A 23,620-nucleotide genomic window follows, 5' to 3' on the forward strand; every position below is an offset into this window, starting at 1 on the left:
GATAAGTATAAGTTAGTACATCTTTATTATTCATCAGTAGGTCTAGGAACAAGAGATCAATTAATTGGGCTAGAGATTGGTAGAGTACAACTCCAAACTATAAATACAGTATGTATTTGGCTTAAGAAGATACCAACTTAATACTAATACTTTATTCAATAAATCCTGCGAGAGTGTCTAATATGACTATGTTTTGGTTTAGTATGGATTGAAAACGGCATGTGGCCACTCAATAACACGATACTAAGGTATGGTTGGTTGGGGGTGTTAGTATTGGGTTAGATATGTTTGGGCCGTTATAATAATAAATGTGGATGAAGATAGAGTTTTGAATTACCTTGACTTTTATTTAGAAGGTATTGGGTAGGATTATTTTGGTCCTATTAATGACGTCATCACTGGTTAAGACTTGATACCTTTTTTAAGTGCGGCGGTAATACTCTCGGCCTCTTTTAAGATAGTACCAGCTCCCCAGATAATTAAATCGGTGGCTTGATTAGCAAGATCGGCGTTCAGCTTGGCATTAAATGCTCGGGTGTAAATACCCTTTTCATAATAGACGTAGGCCATGATAAGTGCAACTAGGATAGATAAAATAACGATAGAAGTAAATCTGATCAGTACGGCTTGGGTCAGACCTTGACGACCTTTGAGGTTAATGGCGTTCCAGACTGTTGCGCCCATTGCTAAAACTATAGTACCTAGAAGAAGAGCCTCCTTGAGGATGTAGACAGCATTTGGACTAATAATGAAGTTGAGTTGGAGGTAAGTGAATAAGAAGGTCAATATTAGAGCCAGAATAGCGGCAATGCTAACACTGGCCAAGACTACGGTTTTAAACTCTTTACTCTTCTCGTGGGAGTCAAGTAGAGACATGCGGGTGTGGAAGAAGAATCCGACTGCGAGACCAATGGTCATAATGGCAGCGACTATGCAAGTGACTGGCAAGTTAAGATATAGCTTGTCATCAATGGCACCTTGTTTGGCACAGACGATCATTGCGGAGACAAAGGCGGACACGACTACGGCGGCTGCTAAACTAGATAAAATTGAGCTAACAATAGACACTGTTTGCGTAGTAGAAGTAATCTCAGCTACATCACGTCTCTTAAGTGCTATCATAGGTTAAAATTTACTTTTCTTTATATAGACCACAAAATTACCTAATTAGGTAATGAAAAGTTTGCATATGACCTCATTACCTAATTAGGTAATTTTATTTTTGTATGGTCAGTAATTAACGACATGGGCTAAATGTCCTAAATAAAAGTTGCTGATTTAACAAGCTCTATCTCTTTTATAGGCCAGTATATACTTTCAAAACATATATATCGCCTTCAAATTATACCAATCGTGATAAATCAGTTCTTACTGGCATTATGGGCTAGTATGAGTTGATAAGGTCTCTAGTATTAGATTGATTAACTCTATGGCATTGGGTTAGTATTATTGGGTTAGTATTGGGTTGGGCTGGGCTGGGCTGGTGATGCAATGTATACTGTTTCGTCCCTCTTAATTAAGCTGGACGGCTTTGGGATATTTGAATTGGGATTGTCTATAGTGTTTGTTGGATTGAGAGTTATGATGACTAGGTGTCGTGTTGGTGAATGGCTACACGCCGTTGCTGATCAATACTAAACCAATACTAAACCAAGACATGATCATATTAGACACTCTTCGGATTTATTGAATAAAGTATCAACGTATTAGATATGACGTGTACAACAACTAATTGAGTTAATGGCTTCTTAAACCCAGCTCAACCGAATACTAACCCAATGGAACTGCTGATGAAGAATAAAGATGCGCTAGCTTGTGCTTATCCCCAATGAAACACACTGCAATGCAACTAACCTAATACTAACCTAATACTAACCCAATACAAGCAAAGCATGTCGTATATTGAGCACCACGCTGGGCTTATAGTGAGTTACTCAAAAAGGCAGCTATACCATCAAAGTACTTCAGAAGCCAATCGGAGATATAATCTACAACAAAGGACCGACCATAAATGCTCTTTTCATAATGAATGCAACCCATAGCCAACAAACCAAGAACAACTAGGCCGCCCAATAGAAGGTATCGGATTGCCAATGCATTCTTTCCTAAACGTCCCTTGAAGGTAATGTTATGCCAGATTCCTACGACCATGGACAACAGGACAGCTCCCAATAGAAAGACTGTCTTGAGTATGTAGATAAGATCGAAATCAATCTTGTGAATAAGTTGTAGATAAATGAATAGAGAAGTTAAGAAACTAGCTATAATAACAGTAATAATAGTGCCAATCCATAAGACAGCTCTACTTGTTTTAGTGTTCTGGTAACAGTCAAATAATGACCAGCCAGACTCAATAAAGAAGACAGCCGCGAAACTAATGATTGCAAAGACTCCTACTATACATGTCAGTCCCAAGTTGGCCATTGGCAGATCTGTATCAACCATTTTTTTGAAGCATACAATCCCCGCTGAGACCAAAACAGATATAATTGTGGCTGCTGATAAGCCGAATATGATTGGAGTAGCAATAGCCGCCGCTTCCATTCTATGAGTAGACTGGAGATCATCGTGTTTTATTAGTATCTTTTTCATATCTTGAATTTTCTTCTCCTTTATATAATCCGTTAATTTCCTAATCCGGTAAGACCAAAGTTCAAAATAAATAAATCAGTCGCAGTTCCTATTAAGTTGAGTTTGGTTGGTGTTAGTATTGGTGTTAGGCTGGTGTTAGGCTGGTGTTGAGTTGGTGTTAGACATGCAACACTTACGATGTTCTTTTATAAGCCGCCACTGAATAGAAAGCAGAATACAATCGATGTGAGTAGATTTAAAAGAAGACTATATGATCTTGTGATAGGTGATATTGTGATAAGTGATCTGTAAGATGAGAAAATAAGAACAAACCAACCCAATACTAAACCAATCTAATTGTTTATTCCTTTTAAGATAAGCATTCTAGTCCCATCCCTTCTACCACTCTCAGTCACAACCATCTTCATATCCTACTTAACTCAACACAACCCAACTCTACTTAACCCTACTCAACTCAACCCAACACTACTTAACCCTACTCAACTCAATACTGCTATTGGTAAACGGAAAGACATAAAGAAGGTAGGGTTTAGAAGTTTGGGATGAAAGGACAAACCCAACAACTCCCTCTCGTTTACGGAACATAACTGAACCCGGATGAATCCAAACATGGTTTTTCGAGTATAAGTGAAGATAAGACCCACTACCAGCACTTTCGGCCACACGAGTTAAGAAAGCCGCAGATGCAGCTTGATGCAACCTATCTGCTACCGACTCTGAAAGCAAAACACACAATCTAGCCGTCATAGATATATCTCGGCCGCCCAATACTTCCTCTCTCCAGTCCATTCTACCCTTCTTAGGTAAGACCAAAGCAAGCAACTGCTGATAAATCCGTTCAGCATTTCTCATCTCCCGATAAGATACACCCAAGCCAGTACAGAAACTCTTCTGTCTATCCAAAGGAGTCTGCAGAAACGAGAAGAACAATGCCGCACATAAAGTCAAATCAGAAGCTTTTTCTCTATCTTCCACCACACTTTCCATTACAGCCGCCTCACTACCCGGCGGCAGCACAAACAATGCACCAGTTGATAACAAAGCACAGACTCCAGCCACCGTACAAGATACTCCTAAAGTCCGACCAGCCACCAAAAACTTCCCTAAAGAGGGTGAAAGAGGAAACCCAGCTACTTTCCGACCCATTTCAGTTATCTTTTTCTCCTTATCAATCAATCCCAAAACAAACAACTCTCTTAATGAGCCCAGAATAGCACTCTCCCCAGGATTAGCCAAGAAATCAAAACTACCAGGATCTTTATCCATCCTTATCAAAGATAAACATACGGCCGAAATATCAGTCCTTAAAATCTCCGGAGCCGCTTGTTTATCCATCATTTGGTACGTATTTTGTGTATACAAGCGATAGCACACACCAGGCCCAGTTCTACCCGCCCGACCAGCTCGTTGATCCGCCGAAGATTTAGATATCTTAACAATACCTAAGCTTTCTACCCCTTCCCGGGAAACACTTATCTTCTCCACACCACAATCTATCACCCAACGCACTCCCGGAATAGTCAAACTCGTCTCAGCTATATTAGTAGATAGAATTACTCTAATTCGCTGACTCCTAGCCGTGAATATCCTTTTCTGTTCGGCATCTTCCAAACTCGAGTGCAACTTAAGTACTTCAACTTCACTCAATAAAGAGACCGACTTATAAAGATCATCAATATCTTCCAATCCCGATAAAAAGACCAAAATCACTCCTCTATTCTTCTTCCGTCCCACCCCAACCATTCCCAGACCATTATCTTGATTTAGCTTTAGTATCTCAGCCGATGATTGCGATAGGGAAGAAGAGGTTGATTTTGATTTTGATTCTGAGACTGACTTACTAGTCTTACTCTCTTTAAATATCAAATCAATGGGATTGTTATCTTTACTTGCGTTATCTCTACTTGCGTTACTACTACTTGCATTATCTCTACTTGACTTACTACTACTATTACTATTACTATTACTTAAGACATTATCTAATTCGTACCCCCTTACTATCATAGATATGACCGTTTGGGCCATTTGAATGTAATCAGAAGATCGCCGGGGTAAGTACTTAATCTCAACTGGAAACTTCCGCCCGGGAATTTCCACCACCTCTACTTCAATCCCATCCCTAGTAAAGTACTCTTTAATCATCTCTAACTCAGCCGTAGCACTCATTAACACCAACCTTAAACTCTTAATCCTATCCTTCAACAGTCCTAATAATACATCAGTCCTAACCGTACGTTCATGCACTTCATCCACCACCACCGTATCAAGCACTCGACCACCTTCCAACCACTTCAATAAAACTCCATCCGTTACATACTTTATCCTAGTCCGTTTCGTACAAGTATCTTTAAACCGAATAGCATACCCCACTCCATCCACCCCCAACTCAGGACTTAAACTACTCACCCGCCGAGCCAAAGCCACCGCCGCCACCCTCCGCGGCTGAGTCACCACCACCTCCCAGCCACTACGTAGGTTAGTATTACTTGGGTTAGTATTGCTATTACTTAACTTACTATAACTACTTAGTTCATTATTACTACTTGACTTACTAGTACTACTTAAACTATTACTATTACTATGACTAGTACTTGACTTACTACTACTTAAACTATTACTACTTGACTTACTATTACTATTACTACTTAAACTATTACTATTACTACTTAAACTATTACTATTAGACTGTGTCTCTACTAAACTATTACTACTTAAACTACACTGCTTCTCTACTAAACTTAACTTCTCTCCACTTAAACTTAACTTATCTCCACTCAACCCATACGTATCTAATAATAACTTAGGAACTTCTGTCGACTTACCAGAACCCGTCTCTCCTACAATAACAAGTACTTTCCCTCTAACGGCCTTTTCTTTCACTTGATTAACTATCGCATCGATTAAACAACTTACTAACATCTTTTTTTTAGACCCCTAGTATGAAGAAAGCTAAGACTAATTATGCCTATACACCAGAAAACAATGATAAGGCAGTTAAAGCCGCAATGAAGAATGCTAAAATCAGTTATAAGAACACTCATCAGACAGTTACTATTTTACGTGGAATGTGGCTAACTAGTGCTATTAAGTATATGGATGACGTATTAGCCCGACAAAGATGTATTCCCATGCGGAAGTACAATGGAGGAGTCCCAAGAAGAGCCCAAGCTAAAGAGTTTGGAGTTCTACAAGGTAGATGGCCGGAAAAGAGTGTAACTCAAGTCAAGTCTATCTTGAAGAGTATGCAGAAGACAGCAGTTCATAAGGGTTTAGATGCTTCTAAGATGAAGATCATGCATGCTCAAGTGCAAAGAGCTCCTATCATTCATAATAGGACTTATCGTGCTCATGGTCGAGTCACTGCCTGGAACAAGTCGCCTTGCCATATAGAACTAGTTGCTGAAGAGCAATTAGGAGCTATTCCGGCTGAGAAGCCAGTAGCAAGTATTGCCCAGAAGAGGGCTGAGCGTAGGAATTGGGCTTTGGCTGTTTGTGGTCGGTTGCGGGCGCCTAGTAAGAAGAGGCTGTAATGGGTCGAGGGGCAATAAAGAGTAAATTCTGGATTTGTTTTTGATATGTATGTACGAGTTAATGGTTTAAAAGTTGGGTATAGTTGGCGGTGGCGAGTTTCTGAGGGTATTTGTGGGATATGTCAGCAGGCTTTTGAGCAAATGTGTCCGGAATGTGTGCATCCTTTGGATTGTGTTCCGGCTTTAGGCGAGTGTAAGCACTACTACCACCAGCACTGTATTCAGAAATGGCAGACAAGTAGTAGTTTATGCCCGATTTGTCGTGCCGAATGGGCAGAAGTATCTGGGTTATAAATTAGCTTAGTATTCAGTTTAGTATAGAATTGGTTTAGTATACGTTAACTTTACTTTACTTTACTTGACTTAATGTATACGTAACTTAATGTATACGTAACTTAATGTATGCGTAACTTAACTTATTTAGTATTTGCGTTGGTTTGGTTGTTGGTTGGATTTGGGTTTGGATTGGTTGGGGTTGGGTTGGGTGGGGTAAGAGTTGCTGGTTGGGGCTTAGTAAGAGTGTGATGGTTTTGTTCTCGTCTTATTTGGGTTGGTTGGGTGGGTTTGATCGGAGGAATGTTGCGATTGAGTGGGTGGTTTTTGGAATGAGTGAGTTATTTTGCGATTGCATGAATGGATTTGCGGTTACAATAAATGAGTTATTAGATTTAGTTAAGTATGTTGAGTATGTTAAGTTCAATTTATTGGATTGGGTTGGGATTGGGATTTGGTATGTAGTTGTGGGGTGGCTTTGGTATTGCTGCTCTTCTTTCGGATAAATAACTTGATTGCTGGTCTAGTAATTTGGTATGTCGTTTGACTTATCTAATAAAAGGTACCGCTGGTTACATGGAACTCTTATTGGGTTGGTGTAGTACTGTCATACGACCACTACCCATTTCCTACAACGATCACCCTGGTCACTACTTACTACTTAGTACTACTAACCAATGCTAACACTAACGCAATACTAACACTAACGTAATCCTCTCTTAACTCAACCATATTTACTTAATAACTGACAATACTTATCTCAAGGAATATCTGTGATAGAGTATGCATTGGATTGGCATTGAATTGACATGGATTTAGGTACCACAATAACTTAACATCAACATAACTTTACTTAACTTAACTTAACACTAACACATAACTTTACTTAACACTATCACATAACTTTACTTAACTTAATACCAGCTTACTCATATTGTTCCTCGAGTGGCATGATGGTATAGTAGCATTTGTTTGGACTGGGTCGGTTGTGAGGTTGTTGGGTGGGGTTGGGCGGTAAGCGGGTAGGTGTCTGGAATCTAAAGTCCTTGATTAATTGCCTGATGTCTTCATTGATGTTTGGGCCGGGAGAATGTTGGGTTATGTCTGGGTTTAGGCCTTTTGCTGTGCGTTTGATATTGGAAAGAATGATTGGCTTGATGTGGCCGAAAAGGTCGGGGTAGATGTCTTCTTGGTATAGAATGCATGGAGGATGTAATGGGTTCGGCAATAATGATGGGCAAGTGCTTGGATTTTGGGTGTCTGCATTATTTACCTTTGGAGGGTTGAAGGGATTGTAGATGAACCGGTCGATGACCTCGGCTGGGCTGCGTTCAGTTGGAAGGTGGTAGGTGGGGATGTAGGTTTGGGTGGTTGTATTATAGATGTAGGGTTCGTCGCACATGGGGCATTTTGGGTTATCGTTGCGGCCGGGGATAAGGCAGTAGGAACAGAAGATGTGCTGGCAAGGGAGGATGTAGAGGAATTGGCGCTCGATACGCCTAGTTTGGCTGCATATGAAGCTGATGTCTTTATAGGGTTTGCAAAATAGACGTTGGGCTTGTTGGATTAGTGAGCAAGATGGGCCTTGGCAGAGCCTAGAGAGGCGGTTGTAATAGTTGCTGATGGGGACATCGGCGACCCCTCCAATTGCGCAAGCTCCGGGGCCGACGACTCTGGTTATTTCGATAATGAAAGAGGCTTTTCGGGCGGATTGGAAGAAGGCTTGGTCAGCATGGATGCATTCGAGTTTGGGCTGGAATGTGACCATTTGGGTGGCAGGCGGGGTTGTGGTTGTATTTGGAGTTAGGTAGTAGTTAAAGGTTATTTGGAAGGGTACGCGGGGTATGGAGCTGATGAGAACGTATGAACTGTTGGTGAGAAGAAATTGGGTTTTGTCGTGGATATTGAAGCCTTGGAAAGTAATGGAGATAAGGTTGGGGAAAAAGAAAGAGGCCCAATGTAGAATTGCGGTGAAGTAATTAAGTGGATTCTTGTCGGATTGGTTGGTGGTGGCGATGGGTTTAAGAATGAGGTGTTTGGTAGTGGGTGGGTTGTTGAGAGAAATGAAGTAGGATTGGAGTTGGGTTATCTGCTCCAGATCCGGAAGATCGGTTGGAGCCGTGTTTATGAGAATGGTATCTTGGTTGAGTATCGGCATATACCAGTCTTGGAGTTGTTTGAAAATTGCTTGGGTGGTTGGGTGGTTGGGCTTCTTGTGGGCTTCGATGATGACGCGGATGATGGATATTCGGCATAGTTGGTGCAGGGCGATCTTATTGGGATTAAGAGGAATGAGGTCTTCGTTGATGGTTTGTTTTAGATTGGAAGTAGTTAGAACAATGTGGCATATAGGGAAGCAGGCGGCTGCTGGTGCAGCTCGGGTGAGGTATTTGATCCAGTTGGTTGTGATTGTGAGACATTTGAGATTGGGTTGCATGAAAATAGAGAACCAGATGTCATGAGCTTTTCCGGCGAGCTCTGGGACTTCGTCTATCGATATTTGGGTCAGATTTGCCAAATCGAGGGCCGTTAGTGTGGCTTCATAACCGCTCGCTTTGGTAGTAACGAACTTGATATGCTGGGTGCACAAACTGACCTTTTCTTTATCTGTGAAATAGAGGTTGTTTAGATCGAGATTCTTCAAACAGAGGACGGTTTCGGGCCTTAGTGGGCCGAGCTGTGAGATTAGCTCGCTAAAATGGCTATCTATATCTTTGGTTTTTGCATTTGAACAATAGATATGAACCTCTTGATAAATAATGTTGACGGGGACTGAGAATGTGTAGCATGTCTGGGCTAAAAGATCATAGATCTCTACCAACTGATCTCGTTTGCTTAAATCAAAACTAAGTCGAGGAACTAGAAGACCGGTTGGATGGTATGGATGCTCATGGGGTCTTGTCGATGGTAGCATGGTTATGTTGAGTTTGCGGTACATCTCAATTAGATTATCATTATAAGAAGCTCGATCGTCGGACTGTTTGAGGACTTCGATGGGCTCGTTTTTGTTGAGTCCTTTTAGTAGATTGACCCGGTCATTTACGAACTCCTCTTCGTCACTGGCCAGCATGGGGAAGAATAGTGCTTGCTTGTTCTTGTTGTTGTTGCAATTATCAAAGACTATTTGGGTGCAGACAAGGGCTAGTTTATCTCGTTTGATCTGTTTATAGTCATTGCATAGTTTATATTCAGTAAGGCCCAATTCCTTAAGGACCTGTTTGGTGGAGGTAAGAAAGACGTTAAGCAGATGGACTTCTTTTAGCTCGATTTGCACTTTGGCCAAGGATAAGAGGAAGATTCTATAGTCAATGACTAGAACTTGAAGCTTGGATTGATTAATAAACGCGATTAAAGTAGATGTAGGGATATAGTACGTACAACCGCTTTTAAGGGCGCAGAAGGCGCCACTGTAATATAAAGTAAGTTTGTCAAATGTGTTTATCTTGTCCTTTATCTGCAGTATGTATACAGGTGCCTCTAACTTGGCCATATAGAGGTTTAGTGTGCTGTTGGGTGCCCAGCAAATACTGTCGCAATTAAGACGAGATTGGCCGCTATAGGAACTGATGTTCAGCTCAATTATTGGTTTCAGATTGTAGAGGTATGTAAGAATAGAAATTGATGTGTGGGTCTGGGTTAGTGTTATTTTGGTTGGCGGTAAGCCAAGGTTCTTTTCCAACAAACAAATTGAGTCGAGCGGTCGGGGGAGCACCCCAGTGATTTGCTGAATATTAATCATCTGCGCATCTACTCGGTACAGTATTCGCAGTATAATTGATATGATTTTGCCGCCTTTATCACCTGTGCCGATATCGAACTTGTCAACAATTAAATGGTTTATCTCAATACGACCGATATGATCTATGCCCTTGCTTATACTATCGAGTCTTTTAGTTGATTCTTTGCTTAGACTTGGCAGAATGACCGTTGGATTGGTTATTTGGACTGCTGGCAGAGGATCTTTAAAACGTGTCTTCCATACAATTACTATCTCTTCGGTTTCGTTACTAACTCGGGCTTTCAATCCACACATAAGAGAGCCCAATGTTGACTCAACGTCCACCTGATCTATCTCTTTTTTAACCACTTTACCCTTACCTTTCTTGGTATGTTTAGGCTTACAAATAACCGACATAAATAGAAGACTGCTTAGTATTAGCAAGAACCAGAGTCTAATAACTTTCAACTTATACCCTAGCATAAATGTTAGATAAAAAGAAATGCTATCTCTATAAGAAACTATCTTGTTTAATAAATCAATAAGACCCAAAACCATCTGAACCATAAACTCAAGCCAACCCCACACTAACCCAATACTAAACCCAGAATACTAACTCAATCAACGGCTAGACTTCTAATTAGCAGATTCCACTCTAAATTTTTATGCTTCTAGTTCTCGTTCTAGCTGGTGGTTTTCCAGCTACACCCCAAGTTATAAGCGATCTGCTTGTTTTCCTATCTGTTTATGCTAATACTAGTGAAAGTAGTAAGTTACAAGTGGTACAAGGTTGTAAAGTTATTTATGACTCTTCATCTGATTTCGAAGAAACATTGAGTAGTAAGATCGAAAGAGGGTTTGCAGCTGAAGAAGGAAGTATTGCTAATGATTTTGGGTACTCATTGCTTTTGGCGCATCGAGCGGGTTCGGGTCGGATTCTTCTATTTGCTTCGGGCGGTTCGCCACAGAACTTCATTAAGTGTGCCTTTACTGCTAGGAAGTGGGGTATTGCCGTTGATTGTGTGACTCCGGCATCTGGGTTTGTTTCAGAAATGGCTGGAGTCTTAAGAGGTCGGTGTTTTTCGCTGGAAGCAGGAGGATCTCTATTTGGATTCCTGCTAGGGTTGTTAGGTCTTGATTTTGGTGATTATGTTGAAGATAGTGGTACTCGTGTTTGTAGCTGTCATGGGAATGAAATCAAGGTTGGGTTTTTGTGTCCTATCTGCTTGGGGCTTTACTGTAAATTTGTGCCTCTCTGTCGTCACTGTAAGACTAAGTTTGTCTTTTGATTGATTGCGTTGATTTGATTAAGTTGATGTTTTGATTAGATTAGATTTGACTATCTTGAGTTAGAGGTGAATAAAGCTGTTTATAGAATATTTGGGTTTATCTTAAGTTTCAAGCTATGTTAACTGTCGTGTTGGTAAGTGGCTACACGCCGTTTTCAACTAGTAGCACTTCTACTAAGACATAATCATATTAGACACTCTTCAGATTTATTGAATGAAGTAGCAACTGGGTATGTCGTGTACAATACCTAATTGAGTTGATATCTTCTTAAACTCAACACAACCCACTACTAACCCATTGGAACTGCTGATGAAGCATAAAGATGTGTTGACTTATGCTTATCTCCTATGAAACATACTGTAATGTAACTAACACAATCCTAACCTAAGCCTAACACGTATTCATAAGCAAAGAATAGTATTGGATGCTCTAAACACCACACTAAGTGTTTCAATAATAGTCAACTAAATGCTAAAGTAAACCGAGTAAATTTAGAAATCGTAGACTTTGGGTTTTCTTTTAGAATTATGATATGATATGGGTTAGTATTAAATTGAGTTGAGTGGGTTGAGTGGAGTTAGGTTGGGTGGAATTTGGTTTGGCGGTTTGAGGTGCTTGTAGCAAAGACATTCACTATTGGGTTGGTGTAGTGCTGTCATACGATCACTATCCAAGACTAACACAATACCAACACAATACTAACACAAGACTAACAGTAACACGTAATTTAACCAATTTGGTTTATTATATCTACACTAACTTAATATGACGTCATCTTATTCCAACTCAACTGTATTTACTCAATAAATGGTACCCACAGATATATCAAGGAATCTCTTTAATAGAGTGTGTTTTGGTTAAGTATTGAGTTAGGGTTGGATTAGTACAATAAATAAACGAACAATGTGGTAAGAATGGGTCCAGTTTATTAGGTTGGATTGGGCTTGGTTGAACTAGCATTTTAATACGATGCAATACCCGAGAAAAGTCCTATTAAACCGGAACTCCAAGGGCTGTGTTGAAATCGGTGGCGGTTTGGATGTAAAGTCCTAACAGGGCATAACATGTGTGATATACATCGGCTTTAGGGACAGCTCGAGGAACACTGCTCAGTCCACCGGTTGGTACTTGGCAATTAGATAGTGTATAAGTAATTAGCCCCTGTACAGATACCGGCCGCATATTAAGCATCTTCATTGAACCGCCTACCCAAAAGTTATAGCAAGAATCAACTCCCTTATTCGTTCGGCCATTGAACCCCTTGGAAATAAAGTCCTGGCGTTGATACAGCCACTCTGATAGAAGCTCTTCATTTGGAATTGGCTTTCCTAAAATCTGCAGTGATGCTATCGCGCAGTAAGTATATCCACCATGTGCTTCTTCACCAGGCAGAGCCGCAAACCCACCTTCATATGTCTGGGCATCACAAATCCAACCATACGCCTCCGCAAACAAACCCTTCCCAGTTTCAGTCTCCAATGGACTTAATTGCGAGTTACTGTCTATCTTATCTGAGAACAGAAGCGAATACGAGGCAATCGCACAGTAAAGCGAACGAGCATCGACCTCTCCATTCACGTGCATAGTAAATCCACCATCGACTTTCATTTCTTGAATAAACTGCACAACCTTATCCTTATCTACTTCCTCTAAACGTCCCATGATTCGCAAGAAGGATAAGGCCGCATATGTATTTCCTAAGTTTGGCGGCAGATCGCGATTTCCACCAAATCCTGTAGTTTGATAAGATAAAATGTCAGTTGCTAATCGGTCTAAGACTTGCAAATATCCACTCTTCAGTTCCTCTTTGAACTTTTCCTTGCCCAGTAGTACATAAAATCCGTTCACTAACCATGTGCTTACCCATGGTACAATTACGCTTAGATGCGAGCTAATAGGTTTAGTTAATTGGTCCTTTAAATAGGCTAAATGGCCCTCAATATTCAAAGGCACATCTTTCTTATTTCTAATTAGCATGTTCAATGTGTAGGCATCAATAGAAGTTTGGGTTTCGATTCCTTCGTCGGTGTACATTAAGAAAAAACAGAGGTTCCGTTGGTATTGTATTGGGTTAGGCGCGATTGAGGCGGGAAATATACTGATCGGGTTGGCTGACGACTAAGAATAAAGATTGGTTTGGTAATACTTTGGTTTCTGATCTTAGAACAATGGGGTAGGTGTTTTTCTTGTAGTCATGAGTTGGTGTGGGTTAGTATTGGGTTGGGTTGGGTTGGGTTATGTTAGAGTAGGGTGGGTTGAGTTGAGTTGAATTAAGTAGTAGTTAGTAGTAGATCTAATTACATATGTTGAGAGTAGAAGGTGTGACTTAATGTGATAATGTTATTGAAGTTGGATGGAAGGAATCTCGTATAATTAAGGAGTGGAGTTCATCTGTTTTTGGTTGGAGGGGCTTGGTTGCCAGTCTTTTTGGGTGCGGTATTGGTTGGATTGGCTTTGGCTGGGGTTAGCGGACTTTCGGCTATGGGGTTAGTTTGGGCTAGTATTGGTTTCTGGGTTGGCAGATGGATGGCTAGAAGCAGTAGTATCTCCTGTAGTATTAGGAGTACTGGGCGTATCTAGGGCGACGATGCATTGATTTAAGCTCTGTGCTTGTGGCCAGTCAGTTTGGGTTAGACTATCTCTAATTATAGGCTTTAGTAAAGTGATAGTGCTTTGGATCTCGGCGAGATGCTCTAAGTGCGCTTTTAGAAAGGCTATCCAAGGCTCAATGTCACGTTCTATGGATACAGTAGAGGGATGTTCTTCCCAGTCCAAGACTTTATCAAAGAATTCGGTAAATGGTGTTAGTTTAGCATCAATCAGTGCAATGGAGTCTCTAGCGATTTTATCTATGATTTCTTCTGGGTACTTGTTTATTTCTACCATAATAGCTTCTGGCTCCATAGTATTAAAGATCTGAACTACATTAAGCTCAGTAAACTCGTGCAGTTCTTTGCTCAGATTATTGTATGTACGACTTAGTTCATAATACTTTCCCAGAGGGGTGTTTGGAAACCGCAATATTCCTGATATAGTGTGTTGTTGCTTTACAAATGAGTATAGATAGTGATTGAGCTGGCGGGCAGTACATCGATCATTCAAAGATATGTCAGAGGAAGAATTAACAATAAGACGCTTCCACTCCTTAATTGTGCTTAGCTGAAGATCCTTTTGAACTTGGGTAAAAGACCGGTTAGAAATCCAAGGAAAACTGATAAAGAAATTGAGGTTACTAGAATATGTGGCCGGGCCTTTATCTCTAAGACAAAACAGCAGAGGCAAGTATAGTCCAGGTTGGGTTGTACTCAGTGTCTGGTATAAATCTTTAGTTGGCCCATTCTTCTTAGCCGCCTCAAATATATCCAGAGTCCGCCTGATCATAGGTTGCATATACTGAGTCCAATGCTTAACCCAATTTATCCCTGCTGCTATTGAGCTACGTTCTAGATCAATCTCGCATTTAAAGTTACTAGGAGATACTGTATGCAAACAATTGTCATAAAGAGAGATCCATTTGGCAGCCTCGGAAACACTGTTGAATTGGAAAGGAAACAATCTCTTCCATTCTTGTTGTTCAAAAGTATCTATCTCATCTTCATCTATTTCCTCAGCCGTAGTATAGAAACAATTCGATCCAAGTGTAGCTTCCATTTCAGGTTGAAAGACCAGACTATTGTTAGCATATCTGGCACAGTCCATGAACTGCTCGACAAGATTCTGATTCGAACTAATCTGGCTAGCACTTACTAACCGGCCAGGAAGTACCTGATCTGAGATAGCCCGGGCAATACCCGCCAAGCTATTACTCTGTTTATATACTGCACTAGTCTGGGAAACTAGACCGAGCCAGTTCAGCACCTCAAACCCAGCAACTGCAATGTAATGGTAGATATTCATAAAATTCCAAACTCCAAACCCAATCTATACTCTCATCTTTTAATCTACAATGACGATACAAGTGAATAAAGATCGTACATCTATCACACCCAACTACATTACTCAAACCGGTACTACTATTACCTTCTTATTTCATATTCCAAACAGTCATTATGTCCTCCACAATACAAACCCCACACCAACCCAGGCATATACCTCTTTGAATTTAATCTTGACCTCTATTTTTAATGCCTAACTGTAGTGCTGTCATACGACCACTACTCATTTCCCACAACGATCAACCTGATCACTGGCAAGCTACTCACTAGAAGCCATCTATTAATATTACTAGTTCCCGGAACTTTAATAGAATCAGGGTCTTATAACCAAAGTAATTTTGCATATCTTATCTACATTTCGATATGACGTTATCCTCTCACTCACAGCCACATTTATCTAATAAAAGGTACCGGTGTTCGTCTCAAGGAGTGTCTTTAATGGAGTATGTATTGGCTAATGGATGTTATCCATTCCATGGGCATTACAGTTATCCATCCCATGGGCATTACACTAACTCAATCCCAACTCAACTCAATCCCAACACCAACTAAAGCAGCTTGTTTAGACCAAAGGACATTTATTATAGATCGGCCTGGAAGTGTGGCTTATCATCAATAATGGCTGCTGTTCCACTATCAAATCCTTCTGTCTGAGTTTTGGTAGACACAGTGGCCTCAGTAGGGGTAGGATCGGCAGGGGCTGTATCGGTGGACTGTTCAAGTAGATCAGCTGGATCGACTGGCACCATTGAACCGCCTTCGGCAGTAACTGGCTGGGTAACTGGAGCTGAAGTGGGTTCTTCCGCGTTACCTTCACCTTCCTTAACTTCACCTTCCTTAACTTCACCCTCCTTACCTTCACCTTCTTTAGCCTCAAGTTCAGCTTTAGCCTTGGCTTCTCTCTCTTGTAGATCTTTCTCATCTCGCAGACGTAAGAACTCGTTATACTCTTTCTGCAGGGTTCCTATTCTAAGAGCCAACCGCGTATCAACGTTTTCAAACATCTTCCTGACCTGTAAACTCGGTTTCTTAGCTTGCAAGTCCTTGACTTCCGCAGATATTTGGTCTAAGTACTGCTGGAATGATTCAGCCTCCTTAGGTATGTGCGGTAAAGCCTCTTCATAAATCCGCGTTCCTTCAGACAGTTGGTCAAGAATAGCTCGAATTAGATCTTCTATCTTTAACCGAATACTCTCACGTTGGGCCGCAGCCTTAATCGTAGCCATATAGTCAGCAACGGCCTTAGATCGTTCCGGACTCTTACCAAAAGCCGTTACAGTCCGATTACCAATATAAGAGAATAACCGAGAGAATAAACCTTCTTTCTCTTCCGCATCCAAGCCCTTAAAGACTGTATCGTGTGACTCCAGGTTTTCCTTCTTCCAAATCAACTGAATGTGCTCCATTGCTTTACTCTCATTATTCAGAAGATGTTCAACGCCAGAATTAGTCTTCTGTTCCCCATTAAGAACATAAGTCAGAGCACTCTTGACTCCAATCGTACCTAGAGGATACTCCACCTGAATACCTACTTTCCTAACTTGAGCTGCACCTAAAGATAAAGAAGACTTATTCGCAAACTGGCACTTTTCCTCATTCAATCTACTTTCAGATAATAACGTACGGAATAAAGTTGGGACAAAAACATCGTTATAAACCAAAGTCACTTCGGGTATAATATCTTCTTGACCTCTCTTTTTGCTAACCTTCATTCTCTTGGCCTCTACAGCAGCTACCATATCATTGATCAAAGGCACCTTATCCTGCACCCATTGATATAACTGACTCTTTAAAGGAGCAACATTTATCCGGTGGTGAGATTGCTCACTTCGTGGAACAATAGTCTGTTTCTCCTCAGTATCAATCTGTTCCAAAACAATCTGCTCAAACTCAATCAGAGCGTCTTCCTTATGCTCATTGTTGATTTCAATCAAGATACTATTAACTAAAGGTAAAATGTTATAACTATAACTCAATACTGCTTCTTCGTTCTCTTCCTTAGCCAAATCGGTTTCAGGATGAGTTTCGCACCGGATTGGCTTAGTGCCCCCATAGAAAGTAATCGCCATGTTGTTCTTTTTACGACTAGCAACTATCTCTACTAATTTCGAGACTAAGTACTCCTCTATTTGCTGGTACAACTCGTTCTCATCATAGATAGGAAAGACTTTAGGCGTATAGACGGCAGTTAGTCTCTTCTTTTCAGGGGTGTACCTTAGTAAGGAAGCTACTACCATCCGACCTCGTAGGACATAGACCTGCATTATCTTAGGTACAGTTCCAGGTGCTATATAATCAGCGGCAATAGCTACGTCATCTCCAATTATACCTACAGTCACTGATCGTTCAAAAAGCCGCCGAGCTGCTTCAGTGGCTGCTTCTAGAGCCTGTGCTTTTTGCTCACTTGTTGCATACGCACGGACAGTCAGACAAAGTGAGGCGGGTATTAGGGAAGAACACTTAGTCTCAGGCATATCTTTGAACTTGCGCAACTTCTCTCCCAAGTATACTCCATAGAGATAAGATACGGGTAAGTCCGTATACAAGCTATCATGTTTGACTGTAAAAGGACCTCCTCTATCTCCTCGTCTTAGGAAAGGGAAGCGCATGTACGTTTCCTCTTCTGACTCGAATATAAGTCCTTGTGGACTATAAACAGCCAATCGGTCATTGTCTAGTTTAATCGCCCCACTTGAATCAATACTAAGGCCTTTACTGTTTACTATCTCTTTCTTGTTATCTTGAGCAGTTAAGTGCGCACCCCCAATGCTAATCGAAGCATTTAAAAAGGAATCGTCAATGCCCACAAAATACGCGTTAGTAACTTGAATTAACCCTAAACTTGAGAACAAACTTATAAACAACCAGAAACAATTCATCAGCACCAAAAAAATATTGCACTATTAAGTGGTTAGTTGTGTATTCTTAGTGTTTGATTGGGTTTGGGATAGGTTGGTAGTTGTATTTTATTGATTTGGGCTTGATTTGGTTGTTTGGTATCTTGTCTTTGGTTATTTGATATATCTTTATTGTTTATTTTGGATTGGGTTAGTGTGAAAGATGTCGAGACTTCAAAATATCTAAATTATCCTTTGGCACATACTATCTCAATAATAATCAAAAGAGATGTTTTCTTTGAAAATAGATGTTAAGCTAAGTTGGTTTGGGTTGGTATTGGGTTAGGTGGGGTGGAGTTGAGTTAGTTTGGGGATAGGTTGGATTGTGTTGGATTGAGTTGGAGTTGAATCTTGAAGTTAATACAAGCCTTTGCTGAGTATGACTTCAACTTTGAGTTTTAATAATTCTCAGAGATATAGGTGGGTAAATACTTTGTATGTAATACGATGTGGTATGGTATGGTATAGGGTGGAGTGGAATGGAGTGGAGTGGCTGTTGAGTGTCAGACTAATAAACCTGTGGCTTTTGGTCGTTGCTTCTTTTGAATTATAGACTGGTTCTGTCTATTTTATGACGTTCATATCTTGGGTTTGGTCTGGTAGAACTAAAATCCGGTTGGTGTAGACCGGATTCAATTTAATGTGTTGGAGATATAGGTGGTGCTCTTATTCTTTATTTGTTTAGACTTAATATAACTCAGATGATTAACCGAATGATTTATTTATCTTAGATGTAGATAATACGGAGTTCGGATTCCATTAACTCATTACTATCTAAGTCGCAGCGCATTTGATAGAAATAGAGTTGGCAATCCTTAATCATTTGGATATCTTGCTCGGGGATCTTATTGATAGGCTTGGTTGACATGGCTTCTACCAAACTAGTTCTGAGCTTGAGATCTTTCGCACTTTGAATCCGTTTAGGCTTATAAGCGAGATTAAACCCTTTGGCACACGTTCGACAGTAGGGAGATGACTTTAATGGGCTGTGGTGGGATCTTTCTTGTGAGCCCGCCTTCCGGCGGTTTATACAAGCGTGACAGATTAAGTTGTGTAAACACGAAGTAATGTAGTAGATGTTATCGGTTCTTCTCGGGTCTTGGTTCTCTTCCACACTCATTGGGATAGTAATCTTGCGCTTGCAGTACATGCAAGAGATATTATTGTTGGGGGTTTTCGGCATATTCTCTGTGGGCGTTATAGGTTGGGTTAGTATTGGGATAGTACAATTGAATTTTGAACAGCAAGGGATAGGGATAGGTATGAGTTTCGCTGGCACTTTTAGGATAGGTCGAATACCTGACAAGACCTTGGAATTTATATATTCTTGTACAATGTTGTTATCGCCGTTCGTACTGAGGTTCAAACATACAAGAGTCTGCCGAGTCTTCAGTTGAATATAATCGCTTTTTGAGATGTCCGGTTTTACTTTAATTATCAACGATGCGGATAACCAATTGGGAATGTGGTAACGGCTGTTCATTATATGTTTGTCTCGATCGTCTAACTTAATGTTGATTAGATTCAAGTTGGTTATATGTCCAAATCGGTGAGTTATCCAACGCAAAATGGCTATGAGGTTATTTTCGGTCAAAGTATCAGTGCCATCGAAATATAAGATAAGTGAATCTACACTATCGGGTGTAATTTCGACTCTAGCGAAATTAGTGGTGGTTGGCTTCTGAGGAGAATTATCTGTAAGATCGGTTTCTAAAGCCCGCATACTAAGGTTGTCAAACATTATATCATCCACGGCCTCAGTATGCCAAGGCCCCATTGTCTCACGAACGTTATTGTAACTGTTTATGATATTTGAGAAGTAGCTATTAAGAGAAACAATCTGATATTGAACACCAAAGCGGCTAAATTCGCTTAAGACATTGGCATACTTCATGCAATCCACATTGTGTAGTTGCAAGAACAGCTTTTTAAGACCCAGATCATCGAGCGTTTTGTTTTGATTGGCCATTGTCTTTATGTAGTTGAACAGTGAGAATTCCTTGAATTTACCAGTGGCTGTGTAGATCGTGTGGTTTTTGACCTCTTCTAGTTCAACAAAGTCGTCAATCACAAGTTTGGAGATTAGATTGCTTATAGGAAGAGAGAGAATTTGGGCTATGGCCAGGTTTTGGTTGTACTGGTTTAGAATATGCAGTTCTATTGGGTTAACAAAGCTATAGTTGTTCAATAGGGTGTAGATAACATCACGATGCACGTTAGAAAGCACTAAGGTCTTAATGTTGAGATGGTATTTTGGTTGGTCAGGTGGGGATGTTTTGATCATATCTATATTAAAAATGCCCATTTGCCCGTGAACCTTATCGATATTGGCGAGTGTAAGTTTCTGGGCAGTAAGGTTTCGGAACCGATTCAGCAGATCAAAGCAACTGCTGATGTAGTCATTGACCCATTCATACGGTCCTTTGATCGTGATACTATTGTAGCGTATATGCTGGCAGAAAGGTTGGCGCATATGTTTGGATATTATAAGTCCGTCTGACATCATATAGTGTCTAAGTTGAAAGAAGAGGTCTATTTGAGGCAGTGAGGTCTGTGAACCACTCATTTGATGGCCATCACACACCCGTTTCTGCATTTTAAATTCACATGGCACCTGGGCTAGCCCACCAAATTTGTTGAGTCTAGCTAGAGTTAACAAAATATGATTTCGTCCACTATCATACTGAAACTGATCTTCATCCGCACTTATACCATACTGGAGACAAGCTTGTCGATTATAGTACTTTTGGTAATAACCCAAAACTCCACATGCTTCTGTATTGGGAATTGTAGTGATGACCTTACGAGCAAGAATAATAGGCCTAGCCTCTGCGACAACTTGAATAGTTTTAGTCTTTTGGTATTCCACCACCGGATCACAACCAGTACCAATCAGCGTATGAACACAAATTTCAGTCGGATTATGTTTAGCTATATACCTAAGAATCGACCATTCACTTATAAGAGTTATCGTTGAATCAATGGTCGTAGTTGCCTGTTCAAGCCCAGTAAGTATCCCCACATTCTTCAGCACAGAGATAATAACAATTCTACTACAGCGAGGAGAAGAGTTATGAAGAAACCCAAAATCAAACGTACCCCCAGAATTACTAATATCTAAAACAAACGTGTAATCATCTATTAATGCTAAACTGCTAAGAATCAAACCACAATTAACACTTTCATTCTTTAAAACCACTGCTTTAACCGACCGCAACAAAGCAACATTCGCATTAATCCACTCTCGAGCACCGAGTGCAGTGAATTCAACTTGGCACGCCAACTTATAATTAATCCGACTAAATGCATTATATGCCTCTTTCTGAGCATTCGTAACATGCCCCGGGCCTTCTGTTCTTAATTCTCTATCCTGCTTCATTACAGTACCAATGACCAACTTCTCACAATCAAATGTGTTAACAATTCGAGATACAATTAGCAGATTCATATTATAGCAGCATCCACCATTCAAATCAAACCCAACATAAACATGTCTAACCCGAATTGACACAATCCTTCGCCATACATCCAACTCCTTATTGGCCATACTGACATCCTCATATTCGTGCAACTGAAAAATAAGCCTATATCCCATCACCCTTATCCTATAACCAATATTCTCGCTCTTTAACTCCTGCAAATTACAACCTACACTACGATCCGTCTTCACTGAACCATCACTATTCAAAACATAACCTTTAGCCATAAACTTCTGTTCTACCAACGAGGACTCGTCCGAACTCCCAGACTCATTATTCTGCTTCTTACCTCCATCAATACTAGAATCACTAACATACTTAAAATCAACCTGCCATCTAAACCCAAGCGTTTGTAGGACCTCTTCTATTTTGCTTTCCAATGGCTGCCACTGATCCTCCCTCGTTGACTTCAACTTCAAAGCCAAGGCCGAGGTCAACACCTTATCAAGCTTGTCCTCACTATTATTCGTATCTTTAGAATTCGTATCTTTAGAATCCGTATTTGTCAAGCTACATATATCCTTATTGTCACTACCACTTTCAACACCATTAGCATTGCTATTACCTTCCACCGCTATCATTCCCAATACTTCACGCCATACCACCAGCCCTAAACACACAACCACCGCCCAGTATCTCATTGCTCTATACCCACGATCCATCTTCATATTCTTGGTCGTGTTCGTCTTCATACTCTTATATACCACTTGCATTGTATTACACCTATTTTACTACTCAGTCTTTATATCTTTATAGCTCACATTTGATCATTATTTAGATCGCTACTAAAGCATCAACCCAACCCAATAATAACTCAATTCAACTCCACAACCACTAACACAACCACCACCTTCAATATATCAACAAGCCGAGCTAAACCAACCCAAACACCCCATCCTAATTTCACATCTACCCCACAAACCAACCCAAAACACAACCCCTCCAGCCCTATCTCAATTTAGATAATTTTATATTAACTTGAGTTATGCTATCTTAGTGTAGTTCTGTCATACAACCAATACTTAGCACTACTTACTACTTAGCACTACTTAGTACTTACTACTTATGTAGTGCTGTCATACGACCACTACTCATTTCTCACAACGATCAACCTGATCACTGGCAAGCTACTCACTAGAAGCCATCTATTAATATTACTAGTTCCCGTAACTTTAATATAACCAGGAGGCTTTAACCAAATTAGTTTTGCATATCTTATCTACATTTCGATATGACGTCATCCTCTCACTCACAGCCACATTTATCTAATAAACGGTACCGGTGTTCGTCTCAAGGAATGTCTTTAATGGAGTATGTATTGGCTAATGGATGTTATCCATCCCATGGGCATTACAACTTACTACTACTATCTCTAATACTAACTCTAACACCAATACTAATACCTATACTAATACCAACACAATCATATTTACTTAATAAAAGGCCCTACTCGTCTCAAGAAATGTATTGAGTTGGTATTTGAATATGAGATAAGATAAGAAAACAACTTATTAGATAAGATAATAAAACAACTTATTAGATAAGATAAGAAAACAACTAACTACTTACTCATATTTATTGGCAAGCAAGCAAAGAAGCCCTGAGGAGTGTTTACTTGGTCTTCTTAAACTTCTTCTTAGCCCTAAGGTTAGTCGAGTGTCCACAAGAGTCTTTGCGGCAGTGAGTAGCCCTAATGTTATTACGAGAGTAGCAACCACGGCAAATAAGTAAACGAGTTCTTTTTTCAGTCACAAATACTCTATCAGTATCAGTAATAGTTCCTCCTCGTAAGCGTAGTACTAAGTGAATAGTACTTTCCTTCTGAATGTTATAGTCAGATAAAGTCCGGCCGTCTTCCAATTGTTTACCAGCAAAGATCAATCTTTGTTGATCGGGAGGTATTCCT

At 40.3% G+C, this 23,620-nt stretch overlaps 12 protein-coding genes across 12 annotated transcripts; 3 read left to right on the forward strand and 9 right to left on the reverse strand.

The window, feature by feature from the left end:
* Nucleotides 1-402: 402 nt before the first annotated feature.
* Nucleotides 403-1,122, reverse strand: NEHOM01_1282 (uncharacterized protein; the record flags this gene model as incomplete). Its single annotated transcript, XM_051490160.1, has 1 exon — nt 403-1,122. One exon carries the CDS (start codon nt 1,120-1,122, stop codon nt 403-405), a length of 720 nt encoding a protein of 239 aa, XP_051346120.1.
* Nucleotides 1,123-1,920: 798 nt separating this feature from the next.
* Nucleotides 1,921-2,592, reverse strand: NEHOM01_1283 (uncharacterized protein; the record flags this gene model as incomplete). The annotated part of the gene is made up of 1 exon (XM_051490161.1): nt 1,921-2,592. One exon carries the CDS (start codon nt 2,590-2,592, stop codon nt 1,921-1,923), a length of 672 nt encoding a protein of 223 aa, XP_051346121.1.
* Nucleotides 2,593-3,057: 465 nt separating this feature from the next.
* On the reverse strand, nt 3,058-5,511 carry NEHOM01_1284 (ATP-dependent RNA helicase DHX36; the record flags this gene model as incomplete). Its single annotated transcript, XM_051490162.1, has 1 exon — nt 3,058-5,511. One exon carries the CDS (start codon nt 5,509-5,511, stop codon nt 3,058-3,060), a length of 2,454 nt encoding a protein of 817 aa, XP_051346122.1.
* A 20-nt stretch (nt 5,512-5,531) lies between these two features.
* On the forward strand, nt 5,532-6,122 carry NEHOM01_1285 (large subunit ribosomal protein L17e; the record flags this gene model as incomplete). Its single annotated transcript, XM_051490163.1, has 1 exon — nt 5,532-6,122. One exon carries the CDS (start codon nt 5,532-5,534, stop codon nt 6,120-6,122), a length of 591 nt encoding a protein of 196 aa, XP_051346123.1.
* A 45-nt stretch (nt 6,123-6,167) lies between these two features.
* Nucleotides 6,168-6,416, forward strand: NEHOM01_1258 (anaphase-promoting complex subunit 11; the record flags this gene model as incomplete). Its single annotated transcript, XM_051490136.1, has 1 exon — nt 6,168-6,416. The coding sequence occupies one exon, from the start codon at nt 6,168-6,170 to the stop codon at nt 6,414-6,416; it is 249 nt and encodes an 82-aa protein (XP_051346096.1).
* A 904-nt stretch (nt 6,417-7,320) lies between these two features.
* On the reverse strand, nt 7,321-10,596 carry NEHOM01_1286 (uncharacterized protein; the record flags this gene model as incomplete). The annotated part of the gene is made up of 1 exon (XM_051490164.1): nt 7,321-10,596. The coding sequence occupies one exon, from the start codon at nt 10,594-10,596 to the stop codon at nt 7,321-7,323; it is 3,276 nt and encodes a 1,091-aa protein (XP_051346124.1).
* Nucleotides 10,597-10,778: 182 nt separating this feature from the next.
* NEHOM01_1287 (transcription initiation factor TFIIH subunit 3) lies at nt 10,779-11,402 on the forward strand (the record flags this gene model as incomplete). The annotated part of the gene is made up of 1 exon (XM_051490165.1): nt 10,779-11,402. One exon carries the CDS (start codon nt 10,779-10,781, stop codon nt 11,400-11,402), a length of 624 nt encoding a protein of 207 aa, XP_051346125.1.
* A 994-nt stretch (nt 11,403-12,396) lies between these two features.
* Nucleotides 12,397-13,437, reverse strand: NEHOM01_1288 (protein farnesyltransferase subunit beta; the record flags this gene model as incomplete). The annotated part of the gene is made up of 1 exon (XM_051490166.1): nt 12,397-13,437. One exon carries the CDS (start codon nt 13,435-13,437, stop codon nt 12,397-12,399), a length of 1,041 nt encoding a protein of 346 aa, XP_051346126.1.
* A 453-nt stretch (nt 13,438-13,890) lies between these two features.
* NEHOM01_1289 (uncharacterized protein) lies at nt 13,891-15,300 on the reverse strand (the record flags this gene model as incomplete). The annotated part of the gene is made up of 1 exon (XM_051490167.1): nt 13,891-15,300. One exon carries the CDS (start codon nt 15,298-15,300, stop codon nt 13,891-13,893), a length of 1,410 nt encoding a protein of 469 aa, XP_051346127.1.
* Nucleotides 15,301-15,919: 619 nt separating this feature from the next.
* On the reverse strand, nt 15,920-18,217 carry NEHOM01_1290 (uncharacterized protein; the record flags this gene model as incomplete). Its single annotated transcript, XM_051490168.1, has 1 exon — nt 15,920-18,217. The coding sequence occupies one exon, from the start codon at nt 18,215-18,217 to the stop codon at nt 15,920-15,922; it is 2,298 nt and encodes a 765-aa protein (XP_051346128.1).
* A 745-nt stretch (nt 18,218-18,962) lies between these two features.
* NEHOM01_1291 (uncharacterized protein) lies at nt 18,963-22,427 on the reverse strand (the record flags this gene model as incomplete). The annotated part of the gene is made up of 1 exon (XM_051490169.1): nt 18,963-22,427. One exon carries the CDS (start codon nt 22,425-22,427, stop codon nt 18,963-18,965), a length of 3,465 nt encoding a protein of 1,154 aa, XP_051346129.1.
* Nucleotides 22,428-23,325: 898 nt separating this feature from the next.
* Nucleotides 23,326-23,620, reverse strand: NEHOM01_1259 (ubiquitin-large subunit ribosomal protein L40e; the record flags this gene model as incomplete). The annotated part of the gene is made up of 1 exon (XM_051490137.1): nt 23,326-23,620. A coding segment is annotated over one exon (295 nt), but the record flags the coding sequence as incomplete, so codon positions are not given.

Source organism: Nematocida homosporus (assembly GCF_024244095.1).
Source record: "Nematocida homosporus strain JUm1504 chromosome Unknown 4555, whole genome shotgun sequence".
NCBI classification, from domain to species: domain Eukaryota; kingdom Fungi; phylum Microsporidia; genus Nematocida; species Nematocida homosporus.